At 39.4% G+C, this 20,493-nt stretch overlaps 1 protein-coding gene across 7 annotated transcripts in view; it reads right to left on the reverse strand.

The window, feature by feature from the left end:
* LOC124775117 (zinc finger protein 28-like) overlaps positions 1-20,493 on the reverse strand; it is a 209,346-nt gene that overhangs the window by 72,936 nt on the left and 115,917 nt on the right. For all 7 annotated transcript variants that reach the window (XM_047249954.1, XM_047249955.1, XM_047249957.1 and 4 more), the window contains one exon: positions 15,462-15,603. In XM_047249954.1, the coding sequence (XP_047105910.1) occupies positions 15,462-15,603 (142 nt within the window). The remainder of the gene's footprint in view (positions 1-15,461; positions 15,604-20,493) is intronic.

The following is a 20,493-nucleotide window of genomic DNA, read 5'->3' on the forward strand; positions in this document are numbered from 1 at the left end:
AAGATTGTTGAAGAAGCCAAGGCTCACCAAGGGCTGTAGAGCTACTGAAGAAGAAGAAGAAGAAGAATACCTGAGAAGATTTTACCCACAACGCTGATTAAAGAGATACCTCTGTAGCTGTTACAATCTGTTCTGTTTCCATGTTTAAAGATTGGTGTGATTACTGCTTTTGTCCAGTCTGATGGAACCTGTCCCGACTCCCACGCCATTTCAATTATCCTGTGTAGCCATTTAAGACCTGACATTCCACTGTATTTGATGAGTTCCGACTTAATTTCATCCACCCTAGCTGCTTTATTGCACTGCAATCTATTGACCATTTTCTCCACTTCCTCAAATGTGATCCTATTTCCATCATCATTCCTATCCCATTGTGCCTCGAAATCTAAAACAGTACTGGTCGTATTTTCACCTACATTGAGCAACTCTTCAAAATATTCCCTCCATCTGCCCAAGGCATTCACAGGATTCACCAGCAGTTTTCCTGACCTGTCCAAAATAATTGTCATTTCCTTCTTACCTCCCTTTCGAAGACTGCTAATTACACTCCAGAATGGTCTTCCAGCAGCTTGACCCAAAGTCTCCAACCTGTTTCCAAAGTCTTCCCAACATTTCTTCTTGGATGCTGCAATTATCTGTCTGGCTTTGTTTCTTTCTTCAGCATAACTTTCTCTGTCTACCTGAGTTCTAGTATGTAGCCATTTTTGATACGCCTTCTTTTTCCTTTTACAGGCTGCCTTGACTGTGTCATTCCACCAAGCTGTTTGCTTCATCCTACCTTTACACACTACTGTTCCAAGGCATTCTTTAGCCACTTCTAGTACTGTGTCCCTGTACCTTGTCCATTCCTTTTCCAATGACTGTAATTGACTACATTCAACTAACTGGTACCTTTCTGAGATCATTGTTATGTACTTGTGCCTGATTTCCTTATCCTGAAGTTTCTCCACTCTTATCCTCCTACATATGGACCTGAACTCCTGCACTTTTGACCTCACAATCCCAATTTTACTGCAGATTAAATAATGATCAGTGTCATCAAAGAATCCCCTGAATACACGTGTGTCTCTCACAGCCTTCCTGAATTCCTGATCTGTTATTATATAGTCAATGACAGATCTGGTTCCCCTGCCTTCCCAAGTATACCGGTGAATGTTCTTATGTTTAAAAAAGGAGTTTGTGATTACTAAGCCCATACTGGCACAGAAATCCAAGAGTTGTTTCCCGCTCCTGTTGGCCTCCATAGCCTCTCCAAATTTACCCATAACCTTTTCATACCCTTCTGTTCGATTTCCAATCCTGGCATTAAAAACACCCATGAGCAGAACACTGTCCTTGTCCTTTACTTTAACAACTACATCACTGAGTGCCTCATAAAAACTATCCATCTTATCTTGATCTGTCCCTTCACAATGCGAATATACTGATACAATCCTAATTTTCTTGCTAGACACTGTCAAATCTATCCACATCCGTCGTTCATTTACATACCTTATTGCAACTACGCTGTGTTCCATTTCTTTCCTGATGTACAGCCCTACACCCCATTGTGCTGTTCCTGCTTTGACTCCTGACAGGTAGACCTTGTATTCTCCCACTTCCTCTTCTTTCTCACCCCTTACCCGAATGTCACTAACAGCTAAAACGTCCAACGCCATCTTACTTGCAGCCTCTCCCCATTTCATTACCATTTGTTTGCCAAGTCGTATCTTAGGAGTCCCTGGTTTGTCAGTTAGAGGTGGGACTCCGTCACCTCCAAAGGTCCGAGGCATTTTGCTCTGATTGTTACCAGCATCATATTTAAAGTACCAGGGAAGCAGGTTGCTAGCCTTACTTGCCCCGAGTCCCATTGAGTTTTACCCCTAACGGTTGAGGGACTAACCGGTGGATTTGTAGTCTTTGCCGTATGAGCACAAAGGTGACCACGACTCAGAATATGTCCGAGATGCCCAGCCTTATTCCAAAGTAACTGGTATCCCAACTGTCGGGACCACTTGGCCACTCATACGTTGCCCGTGGTTCATGAACTAGGACATGACTACAAGAACCCACACCATGAACCACTACTAATTCAATGTTGGAAAATAAAAACTTGTGAGAAGCCATAGCATATAGAGCCACTTACCAGGGTGTCCCTCTCAAACCTCCCTGGTTTCAAAGCCCCAGGGGGAAAAGGAAACCACAGTAAATACAACAATGAAAAATGGACCACATTGTAGAGCATCTCAAAGAATTAATTTATTTATCATCAATACATCTCTACATGTGAACCATTCACGGCATGAAGAATATCGTATCCATATTCAATTTCTTGCCAAGTTCTTCGTAACATTTCCTCTGTTATTGTTGCAATCGCATTAGTGATACGATGTCGCAATGTAGGAATATCGTCCACTTTGGTCGCATACACGCGGTCCTTCACGAATCCCCACATGAAGAAACCAAACAACATAATGCCAGGTGAACATGGTGGCCAGGCAATGAATCATCCATGTCCAATCCAACAATTTGGGAATTTCCTATCCAGGAACTTGTGAACAGCCGTTGACCAATGCGGTGGAGCCCCATCTTGTTGAAAAATGATGTTGGGTTGCAAGTCTTGTATCTAAGGGTACACAAACTGCTCCAACATGTCCAGCTATGCTGACCCATTCACTGCTTGTTCTGCAAAGAAGAATGGCCCAACAATCCTGTCGTGCATTAGCCAACACCAGATGTTTAGTTTAGGGCAATCACAAACATGTTCAATGACAATGTGTGGACATTATGCCTATTAACCCTAGATGCTTGACGAATTGACTTATGTGGACTTTGAGAAACGTTTGTCTGATGTCCTCCACTGTCTTTCTGAAACTCCGTAATGTGCACTGCCAGAATGTTTCAGAACACTTCCTGTTGCCAGAAACTTCCTATACCATTCTTTAATTGTTTTCACATCAGCTGGATCACTTTCATACACGACGATGACAATTTCTTTGCACAGTAATCGATGATTTTGTTTCTGCAAACCACATTATTGCTTGCGTGCGCAGCTGTGGAGTCACCATTTTCACTTCATGCGACCATGCTGCACTCTGGTGACTATACTTGGCACTTCTAACGCGGGAATATAAATAGTTTGAGATGCTCTACGATGTGGTGCATTTTTCATTGTTGTATCTACTGTGGTTTTTCTCTCCTGGGTCCTTGAAATCAGGGAGGTTTGAGCGGGATGCCCTGTACTATAGGCTACATGAACCAACACTCAGCAATTATCCACCTTCTCACAGCATCTCACAAAATACAGAGGCACACATACGCACAGGAACAATTCAACTGGGTGCTTTAGAGTAGGTGAAATGTTGTTTGGATTGATAAGCTGCAGTAAAAATTTGTACATGTTGATGGCAGGATACGAGTATGCTGAAAATCACAAACTGTGTGTTCCATTTGCCAACAGAGCACTGTTCAAGCATGTGATGGAAGTAGTCTCAAATGGAGTATCTGTGCTTGGAATGAAATGCCTCTTCACCCTTCTGCATATCTCTTCCTCTGACATTCACTGTCAAATGATAAAAGAAAGTATAAGTCGAAAATTTACAGGAACAATTTATTTTGTATTTGCTGTGACACACTACAACATCATGTACTCAAATTTGTAATGGCCAGGATCAATACCTACACACAATCCATTATCTGGCCCTCACACACAAGAGGGTGGCAATAATTTCAATTTTTGGTGAAAAACTCTTTCCTCGATGACTGTTTAGAAAAAAACAAAAACTTGGATCTTGATCAAAGGTAACAGAAATTCCAGCACAGTACTGTGCATCTATCTGAGATTTATATTCCTGAATATGACAATGGAACCTGGGGAATCTGTCTGACACTCTACTAATGGTCTCCATTATGAAGCTGAACTGAAACAATTAGCAGATTTCAGGAATTTGATCACAATCTATTATTAATGTCTTTACACTGCTTGATGGTACAAGCTACCTAGACACTTTCTTAACCTCATTTGTTTAGGAATTTGACATTATATACATAAGTGTTTAAATGATTTGAACTCCTGAAATTGGCATTCAACAATCAGGCCCAACAACCATTCACTCTGTCTCATCGACACTGTTATTATTCACAGAGTACACAAAAAGACAACACAGACAATGCACAAAAACCACGGTGCCTTGAAATAAATTTGAACCAGCGATATCAGTCTTGCCACCTTTATTCCACTTGCGAGAGGTGGTCATCCTGACAGACATTTTTTCTTTATTTAGACATACGTGTCTTAAAGAAACTAACCTCTGACACGTGCCTGCAATACACTTCAGTGGAACTATCAATTGTTTGTCAAATATTCAAGCAAAAATTTTAAGTAGTAGTTCACACATGTTTGTTAACAGACACACACAGCCACACATGGATGAACACAAACTCAAGACAAAATTGTCAGTTTTTTTGGGCGGGATTAAAATTCAAGATCTCCAGAAAAGCATCTTAGTGTCTCGGTTCACTTGGGCTTCCACAAGCCAGAGCCAAGTAGGCTTAAGGGTAGATACAAAGCAGATTTACGTCCTCCCCAAACATCAGTACAACAAGGGCAAGCAGAAATCACTTCGCAAGTAGTCATTTGCAATTGCTCACTGAGAGCATTCACTTGAAGACAGAGTTGTCGCTCTGACTGAAGAAGGCAGGTTTTCAGATAGAGATGCCGCCAGGAGGTATGGTGTGCCACCTACTACTGCAAAGAAATGTTGGAAGAATTATTTCGAAAGAGACACTACCGACAGAGCTCCTGCCTCAGGCAGGAAGAGACTGTCAGTCTTATGCACAAGTTTTCTGTCCTGGTGTATTCTCAGTCTCCCTTCCTAAACATGAAGCAGTTGCAGCAAGACACCGGCTTCCTTGGCTACACTGACACACTTCACCAAAGGCTTAGGGAAGCACACAAAGACCCACTCAAAATAGGAACTCAAGAGATGAAAATGTTTTATACCAGCTGCCATCTGTGGAGTCCCATCTGAATGAAGCGTAGGAAACGTAATTTTCACTGATGAGGTGTTCGCCAGGAGCAACAATAGTTCAAGAGTGATTTAAAGGCCATGAGGGATGACAAGACATCATGCGAATATGTATTAACTACTAGGAGAAGTGGGTGGCTGTCAATTTCGTGCTTTAGTTGGGTTTCTGCGAGAGGAGAATGAGTACCTCATGGAATTGAGTGAACTCTTGATGGCCCATATTGTGAAGAATGTGATGCGGCCTTCAGTACACTGAAGAAAAAAATGAAATGTGTGTATGGCATTATTGGCCAAGAGACCATGTCTGGGGTGTTCAACCATGTTGTGCAAGTTGTTTTATTTGACGCCATTTCAGCGATTTGTCCACCGATGATTAGGACAAAACACACACACACACACACACACACACACACACACACACACACACACACACACACACAGGAATCAAACCCGGGGGCCCTGACTGAAAGTCAGCAATGATGTCAAGACCACGAGCTAGTGTCACAGTGTGGGAAAATTCACACTGCGAGAAGAAAGATCATCCTCCTGTCGATAATTCTGCATTTGTACAGCAGCAGCTGTCCAACATCAACATCAATGTCATGGACTGACCGCCACAGGCTACTGATTTGAATTCACTGGTGACTATCTGAAATGAGGTGGCATAACAGCTGTCAGATAAGCATCAGTGAAGTCAACCAGCTACCCTTGACACTATTTGAGACTGTAATCTTGAAACCTGGGAGGAAGTTGTCTCTTCTGGAAATATGTCTAATTCCTCAAAGATTCCGTGCTGAGACACATGCGGGATTCTGGACAAGACATCAGAGTACTGACAACATTTTATTTTCAAAATTCATTCTTTTGTTCAATTTTCTGTCAGTGAGAGCTGGTGGAAGAACACCTGGTGACAGAAAAGTATCAAACCTGAGCTAATAAAATATGAGTTAGTTTTCCTGTAAGTTACCTTTTTAATTGAAATAACTTTCTTTTAAATATGTTTTTCAGATATTATATTTATCTTTCATTTGCTCTCTGCCTGCATATTTAAACGGTAATAAATTATGAGCGAATTTTCAAGGGTCCCCCCCCCCCCCCCCCCCCACACACACACACACACACACACACACCTGCATCCTCCTGAAAATCTGTGAAAGAGCTGTTCTAATATTAATTTACCTTTAGTTTTCCTTCCCACTTCTTTCTGTCACTTTAATGAGCTATGGGCTGAGGTTGGTAGGCTAGCTGGACACCTCCATCTATATACAGCATTTAATAACAGGAATCCATTTTTGTCAGCTCTCCTGTGTTTACAATGAGAGAGTTACTTGAGATTAGAGTAGTATTGGGTGACCTAAAAGCCTATTAACATTTGAAAATTCAGTACTTCACGAGGAATAATGTAGATAGAAATGTAAAAAATTGCCAGAAATGCTTGAAACGACACGGGATTTTTTAACTGAACTACGAAAAAGGTCAAAAAATGGCCAATAAAAGGCCACTTCATACGATACAAAAGCAATAATTAGCATAACAAGATATTTTAGCATATACATGTTTTATAACAAATGCTCAACATGTCAGCTGTCATTCATCAAAAATGCCTGCAGTCAAGGAAAAAAGTGGTGAACGGCACTGTACAAAATATCAGTAAGTATTGTGAGAAATTGCCATTGGATGTTAACTTTTAGCATTCCTTATGAAGTGGGACGATCACAGTAGACTTGCGAAATCACCAATAATCCCATGGATTTAGGTATGGGGACCTGGGAGGCGAAGCATGATGGAAGCGGTGGCTCAGTATGCAATCCTCACCAAATGATTTGCAAACGAGATCTTTCATACGTGTAGCATTACGGTGTGGAGCGTCATCCTGCATTAAAATTATACATTCCAGCACGTGTTTATCAGCCAGACCAGAGATCAAGTTATTCTGTAACATATCAGTATACCTTGCACCCACCATACTGACAGTTTGAAAAGCAGTACTCTGAAATTCCTCAAAGAAAGAGGGTAAAATCATGGCTGATAGGGGTAAATCCACACCGCACCGTGACTTTTTTGTCATGCAATGGGGTTTCTATGACAGTTCTAGAATTCTTGGTAGCCCAAATTCTGTATTTGTGAATGTCGACAGACCCTTGGAGTGAGAAATGGGCTTTGTCAGCTCACAACACGTTAGATAACCAATTATCATCCCCTCCCCCTATGTTTTTAAGTGCTCACACAACAAACGTTTTCCGCATCAGAAAATCCTTCGAACTCCATAATAATTTTCTTCACAGTGACATTTGTCACAGGACCTATCCCTGTTCGAAAATGGCAATTGGATTGGAAAGCTGCAGTGACAGGTTCTCTATCCTGATAGTAATGGATCACTAACAGTGCCTTTTCTGGTAAATTCAACATGCTGTGATTGCTGGTGCATCTGACTTCCTTACTAAAGCTCATTTGTACACAATTCTTATGCAGCATCACTGGCTTATTGCTGTTCAGCGTCACCTGTTGGCCAGTTTTTGCACTCTTGTTTGGATTCAATAAAACCCCATTTCACTTCAGGCATGTGTGTCAAGTTTTACCTCTCTATCTACATTATCCTGTGAATTAGTACGTTTTCAAATGTTAATGAACTTTTTGGTCACCCTGTACTTTTAGGGTATGGCCCTTGGGTGCAAAAAAACTGTAGCTACAGAGGTGATTAGTGAATATTCATGGATCTCAAAAATTTAAGGAGCCGCTGGGAACTTGTGAAATCGACAAGTCGGTGTTTGTCCCTTGTCGGGAATACAAGGAAGGGCTTAGCAGCCAAATGGATGCTGATTTATTTTGGCAATATATTAATTTATCAAAACTGACATTTGGGATCCACAGGGATTGGTCAAACTCATTTTGGATATAGAAAGACTACAAAATAAGTTCCGTTTCTGTGTGTAGGCATTGAGTTTCATCACCAATATCCAAAATCTGATGGCAAGTTTTGTGATTTAATGTATAAGGACCTAAGGTTTAATTTGATGGTTGGAAGTTCAGATGATCAGCAATTTTGTCTTTCAAATAATAGCGTACAGAGACAGAAGAAGACAGTGTAACTGAGTGAAATCAGCCTTATAGAGCAAATAACTGAAAACAGGAGTTAAGGTCATTAGGAGGTTTATTAAACTGGGAAGAAACCATGTATTTTCTTCTACTTGCTTTTTTGTTTATGATGACATTGTTTTGAGGATTGCGTGATGTATATCTCTATTTCATTTTACGATTTTCCAGTGCCTTTTTCATGTTTGCTAATGTCACCTGGGAGATCCATTAGTTTTCATGTCTATTGGTCAATCTAGTTTTGCACTTGCTGCTTACCCAAAGAGAGCTGCTGAGCTGCTTTTGCTGACAAGTAAATGAGCTCAAAGCATTATTAAACCTATGCAGTAGTCTACAGGTTTATGATTGTTTTGCGACATGTTGAACGCTTCAGAGGTTGAGATCAAACAGTGAGCACTACCTTATTTAGCAAATTGCCACATAACATAGCAGTCTGTTCAAGTAATTGTTTCTTGACGATTCTCATATAAATATTTTGATGGCCTAGAGAAGTTAATAACCAAATCATTATGTAGTAACTTAAGAAAAAACTGCATTGGCTGTGAGACATTAGTTTGCAAATATGCGCCACGTTCAACAAGATAAACCTCTTATTGATATTTTTGCCTCTTTCTGTCATGAATGTACTGCAAATTGAACAGTTTATTCATGATAACATTTTCGCTTTTATGCATGTAGTGTCAGCAATGATCATTTTGTAATAATTATGGATAGAAGTTACCATATTTACCCAGTTATAAGATGATGTTTTTCCCCAAGTTCGTCATTCGAAAAATATTGGGTCAACGTATAAACACAGATCAAACTAATGCTGCTGAGGCTAATAATCTTAAAATTGCAAATGAAGCTTTGGCAATTGAGGCCACATGCACATTTATTTTGAAGAACTCTGAAGGGTAAGCTGGGTAAACAATATTTATGTTCAAAGAGGCTCAAGATTTCCCAATATGACAAAGCGCTTGATACAACAGCGACACTGCTCGAACAATCACATCACATTTGACTTGTGCAGTGTTAGTGCAAGGGATATGCGAGAAACTGTGAACTACCCATTACAAAAATCTATTGCTCTGCTTAAAATTTTATAATTTTGTGATACATGGGAGGAAACAGCACTAAATTCTATCATCTTACAACCTCTTGTTGTGTTTGCACAGGTTTGCAATAAAATTTCTCGTACATGTAGGGATACTATGTACAAACATTAATGTAGGTTATTAACAAAAGACAATATTCAAAATCTGAAATTTTTTCCTTCAAAAAGTATTCCTCAATTCCGAACTGAGAATAACATTTTATTTGATTATGAAAGACTGTAATGATTTACTAAGTGGGTTGCAAATGAGAAATTCAGTTAGTGTTCACATATTAGAATACCAGATAAAAATGTTAACATCTTTTAACCAGCTTTAGAACATGATACTGACATTCAGATGAAACAAGAAGGAAAATTAATTCAAAACGAAATGTCTAACACATGAAATAAATCACATTAAACTGAGTGTAACTGCAGTTGTGAGAATAAATTAAAGCAGCAAGACCGTTGTGGAGATAGTACCAACAGTTGTCAATAGATTGTGGGATGAGCAAAGTTCAAGAACTGGACTGAATTGTGATCTTTTATTTATATATTAGTTGCTAGGACATGTTGGTAGGACATGTTCTGAGGCATCAAGGGATCACCAATTTAGTATTGGAGGGCAGCGTGGAGGGTAAAAATCGTAGAGGGAGACCAAGAGATGAATACACTAAGCAGATTCAGAAGGATGTAGGTTGCAGTAGGTACTGGGAGATGAAAAAGCTTGCACAGGATAGAGTAGCATGGAGAGCTGCATCAAACCAGTCTCAGGACTGAAGACCACAACAACAACAACAACAACAACAACAACAGTTGCTATTGTCACATAGAAGTAACTTATTAGTTGATTTTCATTAATCATGGTCTTTCCTTCTGTGTTATTGACTCGAGAGGTCTGTTATTCGTGAGTGTGCTTGTGTCATTCGTCCAAGCCTCACGCCTAAGTAGTACCCCCTTGAATTTTTGGTTTTAACTGATAATTTTGTGAAGTTTTGTTAGTATTGATATTAGCTGTGGTGTAGTAGTATTAATACAAGTAGTTGCTTTCTTAGCAGACAGAGAATTTTGAGACCACTATAGTTAATTCAATAAATAGTTCTACTGGTGTAACTGAACTTACGTAACATAGATGTATAGTTTTTTTCAGTAACTGTAAAATTTTATGATGAGTGAGAAGTGTGGGCCCTGTCGTAGGTTTGTGAGTAGTGGGTTATGGTGTGGGATTTGTTCAAAGTATTTTCATTGGGGGAAGTGCAGTGGGGAAGCCAGTGGGCATTCTAGCGGGATCCTCTCCTGGGAATGCAGAATCTGTAGTAGAAATAAGTTGATATAGGAGCAGGAATGTAAGATCTGTGCCCTTCAGGTGCAGTTACAAAGTGCAAAGGAGGAACTACTAGATAGGTCGAGAAGGGTGAAGGGTGATGGGGAATGGGAACTGACAGTTGGCAAGAAGGCAGCTAGGAGGATGAGATAATCAGACAGTTATACTTTGCGTATATGCAATAGATTTGACCTACTGTCAGAGTTGAGTGGAGAGGAGCCTCTTGTAGCTGTAGATATTGGGAACATGCAGCAGTCCTCAGCAGTTAGGAGGCCAAGGTCAGTTGCAAAGTCTAACAGAAAGAAGAAGGTTCTGCTGCTAGGTAGTTCACATTGTAGAGGTGTGGGCCAGAAGTTGCAGGAAGTGTTGGGGAATGAGTACCAGGTCACCAGCATTGTGAAGCCTAGTGCAGGGTTGGTTCAGAGGACTGACAGCATAGGGTAGTTATGTACGAATTTTACAAAGGAGGATCAGGTAATGATAGTGGGTGGAGCAGGGAACAGTCTTGATAGGGACGGGGAATATGATGTAGGTGGTGACCTGGTAAAGATAGCTACTGGTGGCACTAATAGTATGTATTGAGCTATTGGTTGTAAATAGAGATATATTACCTGCAACAAATTTCATTAAGGGAAAAATATATAAAGAAGAATTGGTTAGAATACAAAGTTCCTTGAACAGGTTTCTACATGATGTTCTTGAATTTATGCCACAAATGGTTCTTATTACACACTTCTGTGTGCTAAAAGCTTTTGCTCAGTTTGATGAGTTACCCCAGAATATGATCTGGTATGACATACTAGAATGAAAGTAAGCAAAGTACACAAGCTTTTTAATATTAATATTTCCTACATCTGACATCATTCTCACTGCAAATACAGACTTATTTGGGTGCTTCAGCAATTCTGTGGTACACCCTTCACAACTGAATTTGTTATCAAAGTAAATTTGCGAATACTGTACCCCTTCTTGCACTGGTGTACCGTAGGTCTCTAGAAGAGCATAGCGTTTCAAAGGATTGGAAAAGGGCACAGGTCATCCCCGTTTTCAAGAAGGGACGTCGAACAGATGTGCAAAACTATAGACCTATATCTCTAACGTCGATCAGTTGTAGAATTTTGGAACACGTATTATGTTCGAGTATAATGACTTTTCTGGAGACTAGAAATCTACTCTGTAGGAATCAGCATGGGTTTCGAAAAAGATGGTCGTGTGAAACCCAGCTCGCGCTATTCATCCACAAGACTCAGAGGGCCATAGACATGGGTTCACAGGTAGATGCCGTGTTTCTTGACTTCCGCAAGGTGTTCGATACAGTTCCCCACAGTCGCTTAATGAACAACGTAATGGACTATCAGACCAATTGTGTGATTGGATTGAAGAGTTCCTAGATAACAGAATGCAGCATGTCATTCTCAATGGAGAGAAGTCTTCTGAAGTAAGAGTGATTTCAGGTGTGCCACAGGGGAGTGGATGACATCGGAAGTTCACTGAGGCTTTTTGCAGATGATGCTGTGGTATATCAAGAGGTTGTAACAATGGAAAATTGCACTGAAATGCAGGAGGATCTGCAGCAAATTGACGCATGGTGCAGGGAATGGCAATTGAATCTCAATGTAGACAAGGGGTAATGTGCTGCGAATACATAGAAAGAAAGATCCCTTATCATTTAGCTACAAAATAGCAGGTCAGCAACTGGAAGCAGTTAATTCCAGAAATTATCTGGGAGTATGCATTAGGAGTGATTTAAAATGGAATGATCATATAAAGTTGATCATTGGCAAAGCAGATGCCAGACTGAGATTCATTGGAAGAATCCTAAGAAAATGCAATCCAAAAACAAAGGAAGTAGGTTACAGTACGCTTGTTCGCCCATTGCTTGAATACTGCTCAGCAGTGTGGGATCCGTACCAGATAGGGTTGATAGAAGAGAGAGAGAAGATCCAACGGAGAGCAGTGTGCTTCGTTACAGGATCATTTAGTAGTCACGAAAGCGTTACAGAGATGATAGATAAACTCCAGTGGAAGACTGCAGGAGAGATGCTCAGTAGCTCGGTACGGGCTTTTGTTGAAGTTTCGAGAACATACCTTCACCAAAGTGTCAAGCAGTATATTGCTTCCTCCTACGTATATCTCGCGAGAGACCATGAGGATAAAATCAGAGAGATTAGGGCCCACACAGAAGCATACCGACAATCCTTCTTTCCACGAACAATACGAGACTGGAATAGAAGGGAGAATCGATAGAGGTACTCAAGGTACCCTCCGCCACACACCATCAGGTGGCTTGCGGAGTATGGATGTAGATGTAGTGTATTATTTCATGCAACAGGAGGAGGTAAAAATTCTCAATGGATCTACTCTCCCAACCCTGGTGGAAGTTATAATAATTAATCTTGGTGATGTGGTATCTCTCTCATGGCTTGGTACACAAAATTTTTATTTATTTGCGACCAGTTTACAACTTACCTGAGATTCTACAGCCTTTTTATTAGTTTATTTAATGTTTGGTCAAAGTGGAAGAGCTTTTTTCAACTATGTTACAGATAAGGCAAAGAGCATCTTCAGTTGTTATGAGCCAGTCATTAGGTTAAATGAATTAAAGAATCGCTGGAGCTGTGAGTGTACTGTGAGATCTCTTGAGTGTAATTCTTAAGTTGTGTTATCATAATTTTAATATAAAGAAAGAAACAAGTAAATTTTTTCCACACTCTGGAGGATCCTTCCAGGTGTTGGGTATACCTCACCTAAAGGCAATATACAGCGTAAGAGCACACTTAAAGACTTATTCTCAATAGGACCTGTGAAGAGACTTTTAATATACAATCAAGAAGTGAAGAAAACAATACGGTATCAATAAACTGCAGGATTTTTAAGGCCAGCTATTTTGTTACTTGATTTTATAATTGTGGTGAACAGTGTCCAAAATTTCACTGTCTTTTTTCATTCTAGTGTATTCATACAACGAATTAAAAAAAATGGAAACATGTATCTCCGTGCCTTCAGATTATCACTCCATTCTTCGAACCATTACACAATGAGAGACAGATACCAGAGAAGTACCACTGAACGCTTGAGTCCATATGCTCATCAAAGGTAATTTTGTGGTTTCTATCTTCATTCTAAAATGGGTGAAATTGTCATTTCAACTTGCAAAAGATGAATATGAGTGATTTAAAAGAACTTGTTGGAAAAATTGGTCTATCATTCTCAGTTAGCGGTAGATGGTGAGCGCTTGATATGCACGTTCTTAAATCTTTAATAGCTTCTGTGCAACATATTTGTTGGTAACCAGATGACGTCACTGTGATTCTAACATTTCAACCAAGTGAGTCTCAAAGTAGCCATAAAGTAAGCCCTACTAGCACACAGGGCATAGATGAACACACAGTAAGTGTCTGATTCTTGCATTTTCTCATTCAGTGACCCACTTTACCTGGGTGATCATCATGCCCTGGCTTGGTTTTTAAGCTGCCATTGCGAGAGGATTAATTTCTCTAACAATTTGTCTACGGTGGCCCAGTATTTTTGCTGCTTGTACACCAGATAGTCAAAGAAGAAAATATGTGTGAGATATTTAGTGAACAGCGAAAGTTTTAACAGTCAGTAGCCCTTTCAGTGTCAGATGGAGAGACAACAATGTTTTCCTGATTGCTGCAATTATTTGCAGCAACTACTTGTGGATCAGTGTTGAGGGAAAGTGAATTAGTCTCTGTGGGCTGCAGTTTGTGTAACGAATCCTTAAACATCTAGGTACTGGAGTCTATTAAGTTCAGCATGACTGAATATCCTTCTTGGTCAATAACAAAGATCTGAAAAAGAACTAACCCATATACACAAACATGCAAACATTCATAACAGCAATAACAACAGCAAGGAGCATACGAACAAGGCTACGGTTAACGAATTAAGAGGAAATGGAGGTATATTTCTTCCATAAATGAACTACAAAAATCTGCACTGGTACAGGGTAAAACATTTTGATGAACATAAGGACAAATTAAAACATAAAGAGCAAAGAAATTAGAAGCCATTCCCAATTACAAAAAACTGGACGGTACAAACACTGGGACAATTGCAAAGAAAATAAAGGGTTATATTAACATAACTGAGAATGAAAATGATACAAGCTTCAACTAACACATGCTCCTCTTTGCAGTCAATTAATACAGACTGAAAACTAAATGCAATGCCTGTCATACAGGTCTTCCAAATTCAGAGACATTTTATTTTTCTTAGTCATAAACGAACCCCGTCTGTGTTTATAACCTCAACAAATCAGGACTCAATATTCTAAAACAAATTTCCAGTCTGCAGCAGTGTGTGCAGTTTCCTGGCAAATTAAAATTGTGTGGCAGATCGGGACTCAAACCTAGGATCTTTTGTTTTCCACAGGGAAGTGATCACTGACTGTCTCTACAAGCATGACTCATGACCTGCTCTCTCAGCTTTACTTCTGTCAGTACCTCTCCTACCTTACAAACCTTCTCCTGGATACCTTGTGGGGCTAGCACACTTTGTAGCAGGATTGATACTAACAAGGTTCAGTTGAACCAGCACACAACTGCAGCCCCTAATATTAGTGGAATGATTTCACAGTACAGCAGGCAACACAAAACTTAAAATCTCAATTAAGTGTTTAACTGATGTCAACTCTTATCATACTGAAATAAACCACATGTAATTTATCCTCCCCCTCTCCCCACATTATTCCACCATACTGTTAAGCTGTGTATGGCCACTCCCATTACTGTTTAATAAAGGCACAGACAATTTGTCAAATCTAAATGATGATACCTACACTTGGAGACGAGCAACATAAATGTCAGTCACCAGCAATGACACAGTAAAATCTGCCAAGCTGCTCAAAATCATAAAAGATATTGATCAACAGTTGCAAATGCTGTAAGAATCAAATACGAAGCTACTCTACACTGTATACTTTCACACAGAGTTTTCATACCTTGTACATGTTTTGGACCATTTCAACTCCAAGTGTCTTGGAAAGGTCCTGTTCACCATTAATAGGAGCACTTATCTTTACAATATTTCCGTCAGGAGTGCGAATATCCATTGTGTGGCCTTTAAGATCTTGAATTGGAAACCTGTAATTGAAAAAAAGAGAGTTAGATATATTAATAAAACCACAATGAGAGGAGAATGTACGCTTTTGGCTAGCCAGTGTAGTTCACAATAGCATTTTACACACAATGTTTGTTCTTTTAGTCAGATGCTGTGAGTAATAAGCTTATACCTCCCTGCTAGTACTGGAGATAATACACTACTATTTACACCTAAGTAATTCAGCAACATATGCCTCAAAAACATTTTTAATGTGAATAAAGCATACTTTGCAAGAATAATGTACATCATGCTAGAGATACAATATGAGAATACATGTAAATTTACACTCCACATCTTTATTCACTGAACAACTTAAGACTGATGCTACAGTGTCACTGCTGCTGCGGTCTCCTCCTATTTAATTTTTATTTATGTACTAGAAAACAATGTACTACTTTGCGCACTGCTGAAGTCATCACTATGATACATGGTGATTCCATGATTATGTTACAAGTTTCAGGGATGAGGGAAAAGAGTACATGTCTTAATTTGAGGTAAGGGACCCTGGTCCAGAAACAAAGTCAAAAGTTACATGCAAAATCATTCCGATACCTCTGACAGTGGAACACATGTACTGGTACTGTTGTTACTAAGATTGTGTTGTAGGCAGCTTATAAGAGGTGATTGTACAGACCAAAACTAGAAAAAATGTCCAATAAACATGTGCTCTGAAATGGATACCTTACGAAATATGAGCACTTGTTCAGTAGGAGAGAAGAGTTTCACATTAGTGAGGATTTATCAGCATGTGACCCAAAACAAATATGAAGCTAAGCTCTACTTCCCACAAAAATACTGTAAACATCATGAAATTTATGTATGGAAAGGCTACACAGCTCCTCACTACATAGAGGAGGCACTGAGTCATAACTCAACACCTCCTCTATACAGTGAGCAGCAATCTATTCTTTCTATATTGTTGTTATTCCATCCTGGGGACATTGCACTGTTTGAGATTTATATATTATTCAGGTTTCCCCTCCCTCCTCTTGAAATAGATGAAAACTTGTGGGTGGGAGCAGTCAACCTTCCTGCTGCGAAGTGCCAACTTATTTAAATGGAACTTTGTAAGTAGTCTTCCCTCTCAAGTGAGAGCAATTTCTAACTATTTTGCCAGCACATTAAAATTTACTGATTGATTTATCTGTAGCATTTCTTTAGAAATTATCTGTGTTATACTCTAAGTATTCTTTGCTTTATAAGGACAGTTGACCATTTACATTTATTAACACAACTGTACAGTGTTGAGGTAGAAGGGAATGCTAAATTTGAATGCCACAACAATACTTTCATTTATCTACCTTGAGGATTCAAGTTTTCTGGCTAACCTTGATATGAATCAAGCACTTCCCGATTTTTGTGTCCCTCATATAGGAACACTTTACTTTGTCATGTCAAAATCTGCCTTTTTTTTTTATAACACTCGCGGTTCCAGGCGCGCAGTCCGGAACGCGCGACTGCTACAGTCACAGGCATGGATGTGTGTGGTGTCCTTAGGTTAGTCAGGTTTAAATAGTTCTAAGTTCTAGGGGACTGATGACCACAGCTGTTAAGTCCCACAGTGCTCAGAGCCATTTGAACCATTTTTTTTTTTTTTTGATAACACATTTACAACAATTTATTATCTATATGTTAAATCTTCAGTGGTAATAAATGCTCAAGATATGCAAAAGAAATAATGAAAATGGTTTTTTTCTTGCTGTGATTCATGCACAAGAGAGGTGGAGACCACTGGATGTTAGTAAACAGCTCTCATTCTGGCCAGTGAGGACAGCATGATGGAAGAAGTGTGACAACAGTATCATCAATGTAGGACAGATTGAAGCAGAACAGTGTCGAAGTGTTAAAAATGAAAATTAGTTCTGCTGGCTTGTTCATTCCATGTTTGCATTACACACACCATCAGATACCCCTGGACATTTTGTATGGTTCATTTCTTATTGCATTACATGTTTGTCATCAAGAACTGTATGAAACATTGCAGCACGCATTCAAAGATCAAGTTTCAGGAAGAAAGCACAGGTCACATCCGTATACAAGATGGGTAGAAGATGTGATTTGCAAAATTATTGTCAGAAATCAATGTGAATCTGCTGAAAAATCTTAGAACATATACTGAGCTCAAATGTAATGACATATCACAAACCTACCTCCTCTGTGCCAACTAGCGTGGATTCCAAAAACATTGGTCACATGAAACACAACTCACGCTTTTATAATAGCATCACATCTTGAAAGCCAAGGATCAAGGTAAATAGGGGGTTGCAATACTTCTTAACTTCCAAAAAGTATTTGGCTCCGTATCAGACCAACACTTGTTAATTAAAGTACAATCATCTGGGCTGTCAAATGAAACTGACTGAATTAAGAATTCTTTGGTATGGAGAACACATCATGTTATCTTGGATAGAGCGTCACTAAGAGAAGTAAAAATAACTGTACACGTGCCCCAGGAAAGTGTGCTGTGATTCGCACTCTTTAGGTAGTTGTCAGGTGCACTGATCAACTTGTGCCTGCAGAACACCATTTACAGCTGTGATTATTTACCACATGTGACAATGCCCATACACACATTCTATACCCCAGAGCCAAACAGTTCCTCTGTCCAGAACACCATCATTGCTACATCCATCCTGTTGTTAAATGTTAGCTTCCTGATGACCAAATTTCACCGTACACTACACAAACTGGGAGAGTATACTAGGTTTTGCCGAGGTGGTGCCCTGTGTTATAGTTACTTTGCATGTCAAAATACATTTAGTGTCCAGTCGCCACACAATACTTCCAGTCAGTCATTTCTTGGTCTGGTCATTTAATCAGTATATAACACACTGCATTTGTAACCGTTGTTAAACTCCTATTTGCAAGACCTTGATTATTATATGCCCTGCAATAATATGATTTTGATAGGTAGATGGAGTATTCCACACACCTGATTCTTGTGCATAACACAAGCAATCAAACCTGACAGAGTGTAGGTGAACAGATTCAGGCAGTAGCTAATGGTTTCTCTGTTTTTAGGTTTCCATACCTCAATCAGTAAAAATGGAACCCTTATATGATCAACATGTTATCCATCTGTCTGTACACATATCAAGCTGAACTTTATGCCATAAGGTTTACAGTCTCCTGGAGGTATAAAAAACATAAATCAATGCAATCAAAAGATACAGCTATTCATGTCACATATTTTGATACTTTGCTTTTTAAGAACTTTCAGTTTGTACCAACAGTTAAAATTTTGCATATAGAATTCTTGCAAAGCAACCAATCACGTTAGCAACAACAACAACAACAACAACAACCAGTCCACAGACTGGTTTGATGCAGCTCTCCATGCTACTGTATCCTCTGTAAGCTTCTTCACCTCCAAGTAACTACTGCAACCTACATCCTTCTGAATCTGTTTAGTGTATTCATGCCTTGGTCTCCCTCTAAGATTTTTACCCTCCACGCTTCTCTACAATACTAAATTGATGATCCCATAAGCCTCAGAATGTTCTACTCAAGTAGTGCCACAAGTTCGTCTTCTCCCCAATTCCATTCAGTACCTCCTCATCAGTTATGTGATCTACGCCATCTAATCTTAAGCAATCATCTGTAGCACCACATTTCGAAAGCTTCTATTCTCTTCTTGTCTAAACTATTTATTGTCCATGTTTCATTTCCATACATGGCTACACTCCATACAAATACTTTCAGAAAAGACTTCCCAACACAAATCTACACTTGATGTTAACCAATTTCTCTTCTTCAGAAACACTTTTCTTTGCCATAACCAGCCTACATTTTATTTCCTCTTTACTTTGACCATCATCAGTTATTTTTCTCCCCAAATAGCAAAACTCATCTGCTATTTTTAGTGTGTAATTTCCTAATCTAATTCCCTCAGCATCACCTGATTTAATCCGACTACATTCTGTTATCCTCATTTTGCTTTTGATGATGTTCATCTTCTATCCTCCTTTCAAGACACTATCCATTCTGTTCAACTGCTCTTCCAGGTCCTTTGCTGTCTCTGACAGAATTACGACGTCGTCAGCAAAGCTCAATGTTTTTATTTCTTCCCCATGGATTTTAATTCCTAATCCTAATTTTTCTTTTGTTTCTTTACTGCTTGATCAATATACAGATTGAATAACATCGAAGATAAGCTACACACCCTGTCTCACTCCCTTCTCAACCACTGCTTCCCTTTCGTGCCTCTCAACTCTTATGACTGTCATCTGGCTACTGTACAAATTGTAAATAGCCTTTTGCTCTCTGTATTTGACCCATGCCACCTTTAGAATTTGAAAGAGAGTATTCCAGTCAACACTGTCAAAAGCTTTCTCTAAGTCTACAAATGCTAGAAATGTATGTTTGGCTTTCTTTAATCTATCTTCTAAGATAAGTCACAGGGTCAGTATTGCCTCACGTGTTCCAACATTTCTACAGAATCCAAACTGATCTTCCCTGAGGTCGGCTTCTATCAGTTTCTCCATTTGTCTGTAAAGAATTCGTATTAATATTTTGCAGCCGTGACTTATTAAATTGATAGTTCAGTATTTTTCACACCTGTCAACGCTTGCTTTCTTAGGGATTGGAATTAACATATTCTTCTTGAAGTCTGGGGGTATTTTGCCTGTCTCACCAGATGGTAGAGTTTTGTCACGGCTGGCTCTCCCAAGACTATCAGTAGTTCTAATGGGATGTTGTCTACTCCTGGGGCCTTGTTTTGACTTACATCTTTCAGTGGTCTGTCAAATTCTTCACGCAGTATTGTATCTCCCATCTCATCATCATAAAGGTCCTCTTCCATTTCTATAGTACTGCCCTCAAGTACATTGCCCTTGTATAGACCCTCTATATCCTCCTTCCACCTTTCTGCC

The sequence above is a fragment of the Schistocerca piceifrons genome, chromosome 2, assembly GCF_021461385.2.
Source record: "Schistocerca piceifrons isolate TAMUIC-IGC-003096 chromosome 2, iqSchPice1.1, whole genome shotgun sequence".
NCBI lineage: Eukaryota > Metazoa > Arthropoda > Insecta > Orthoptera > Acrididae > Schistocerca > Schistocerca piceifrons.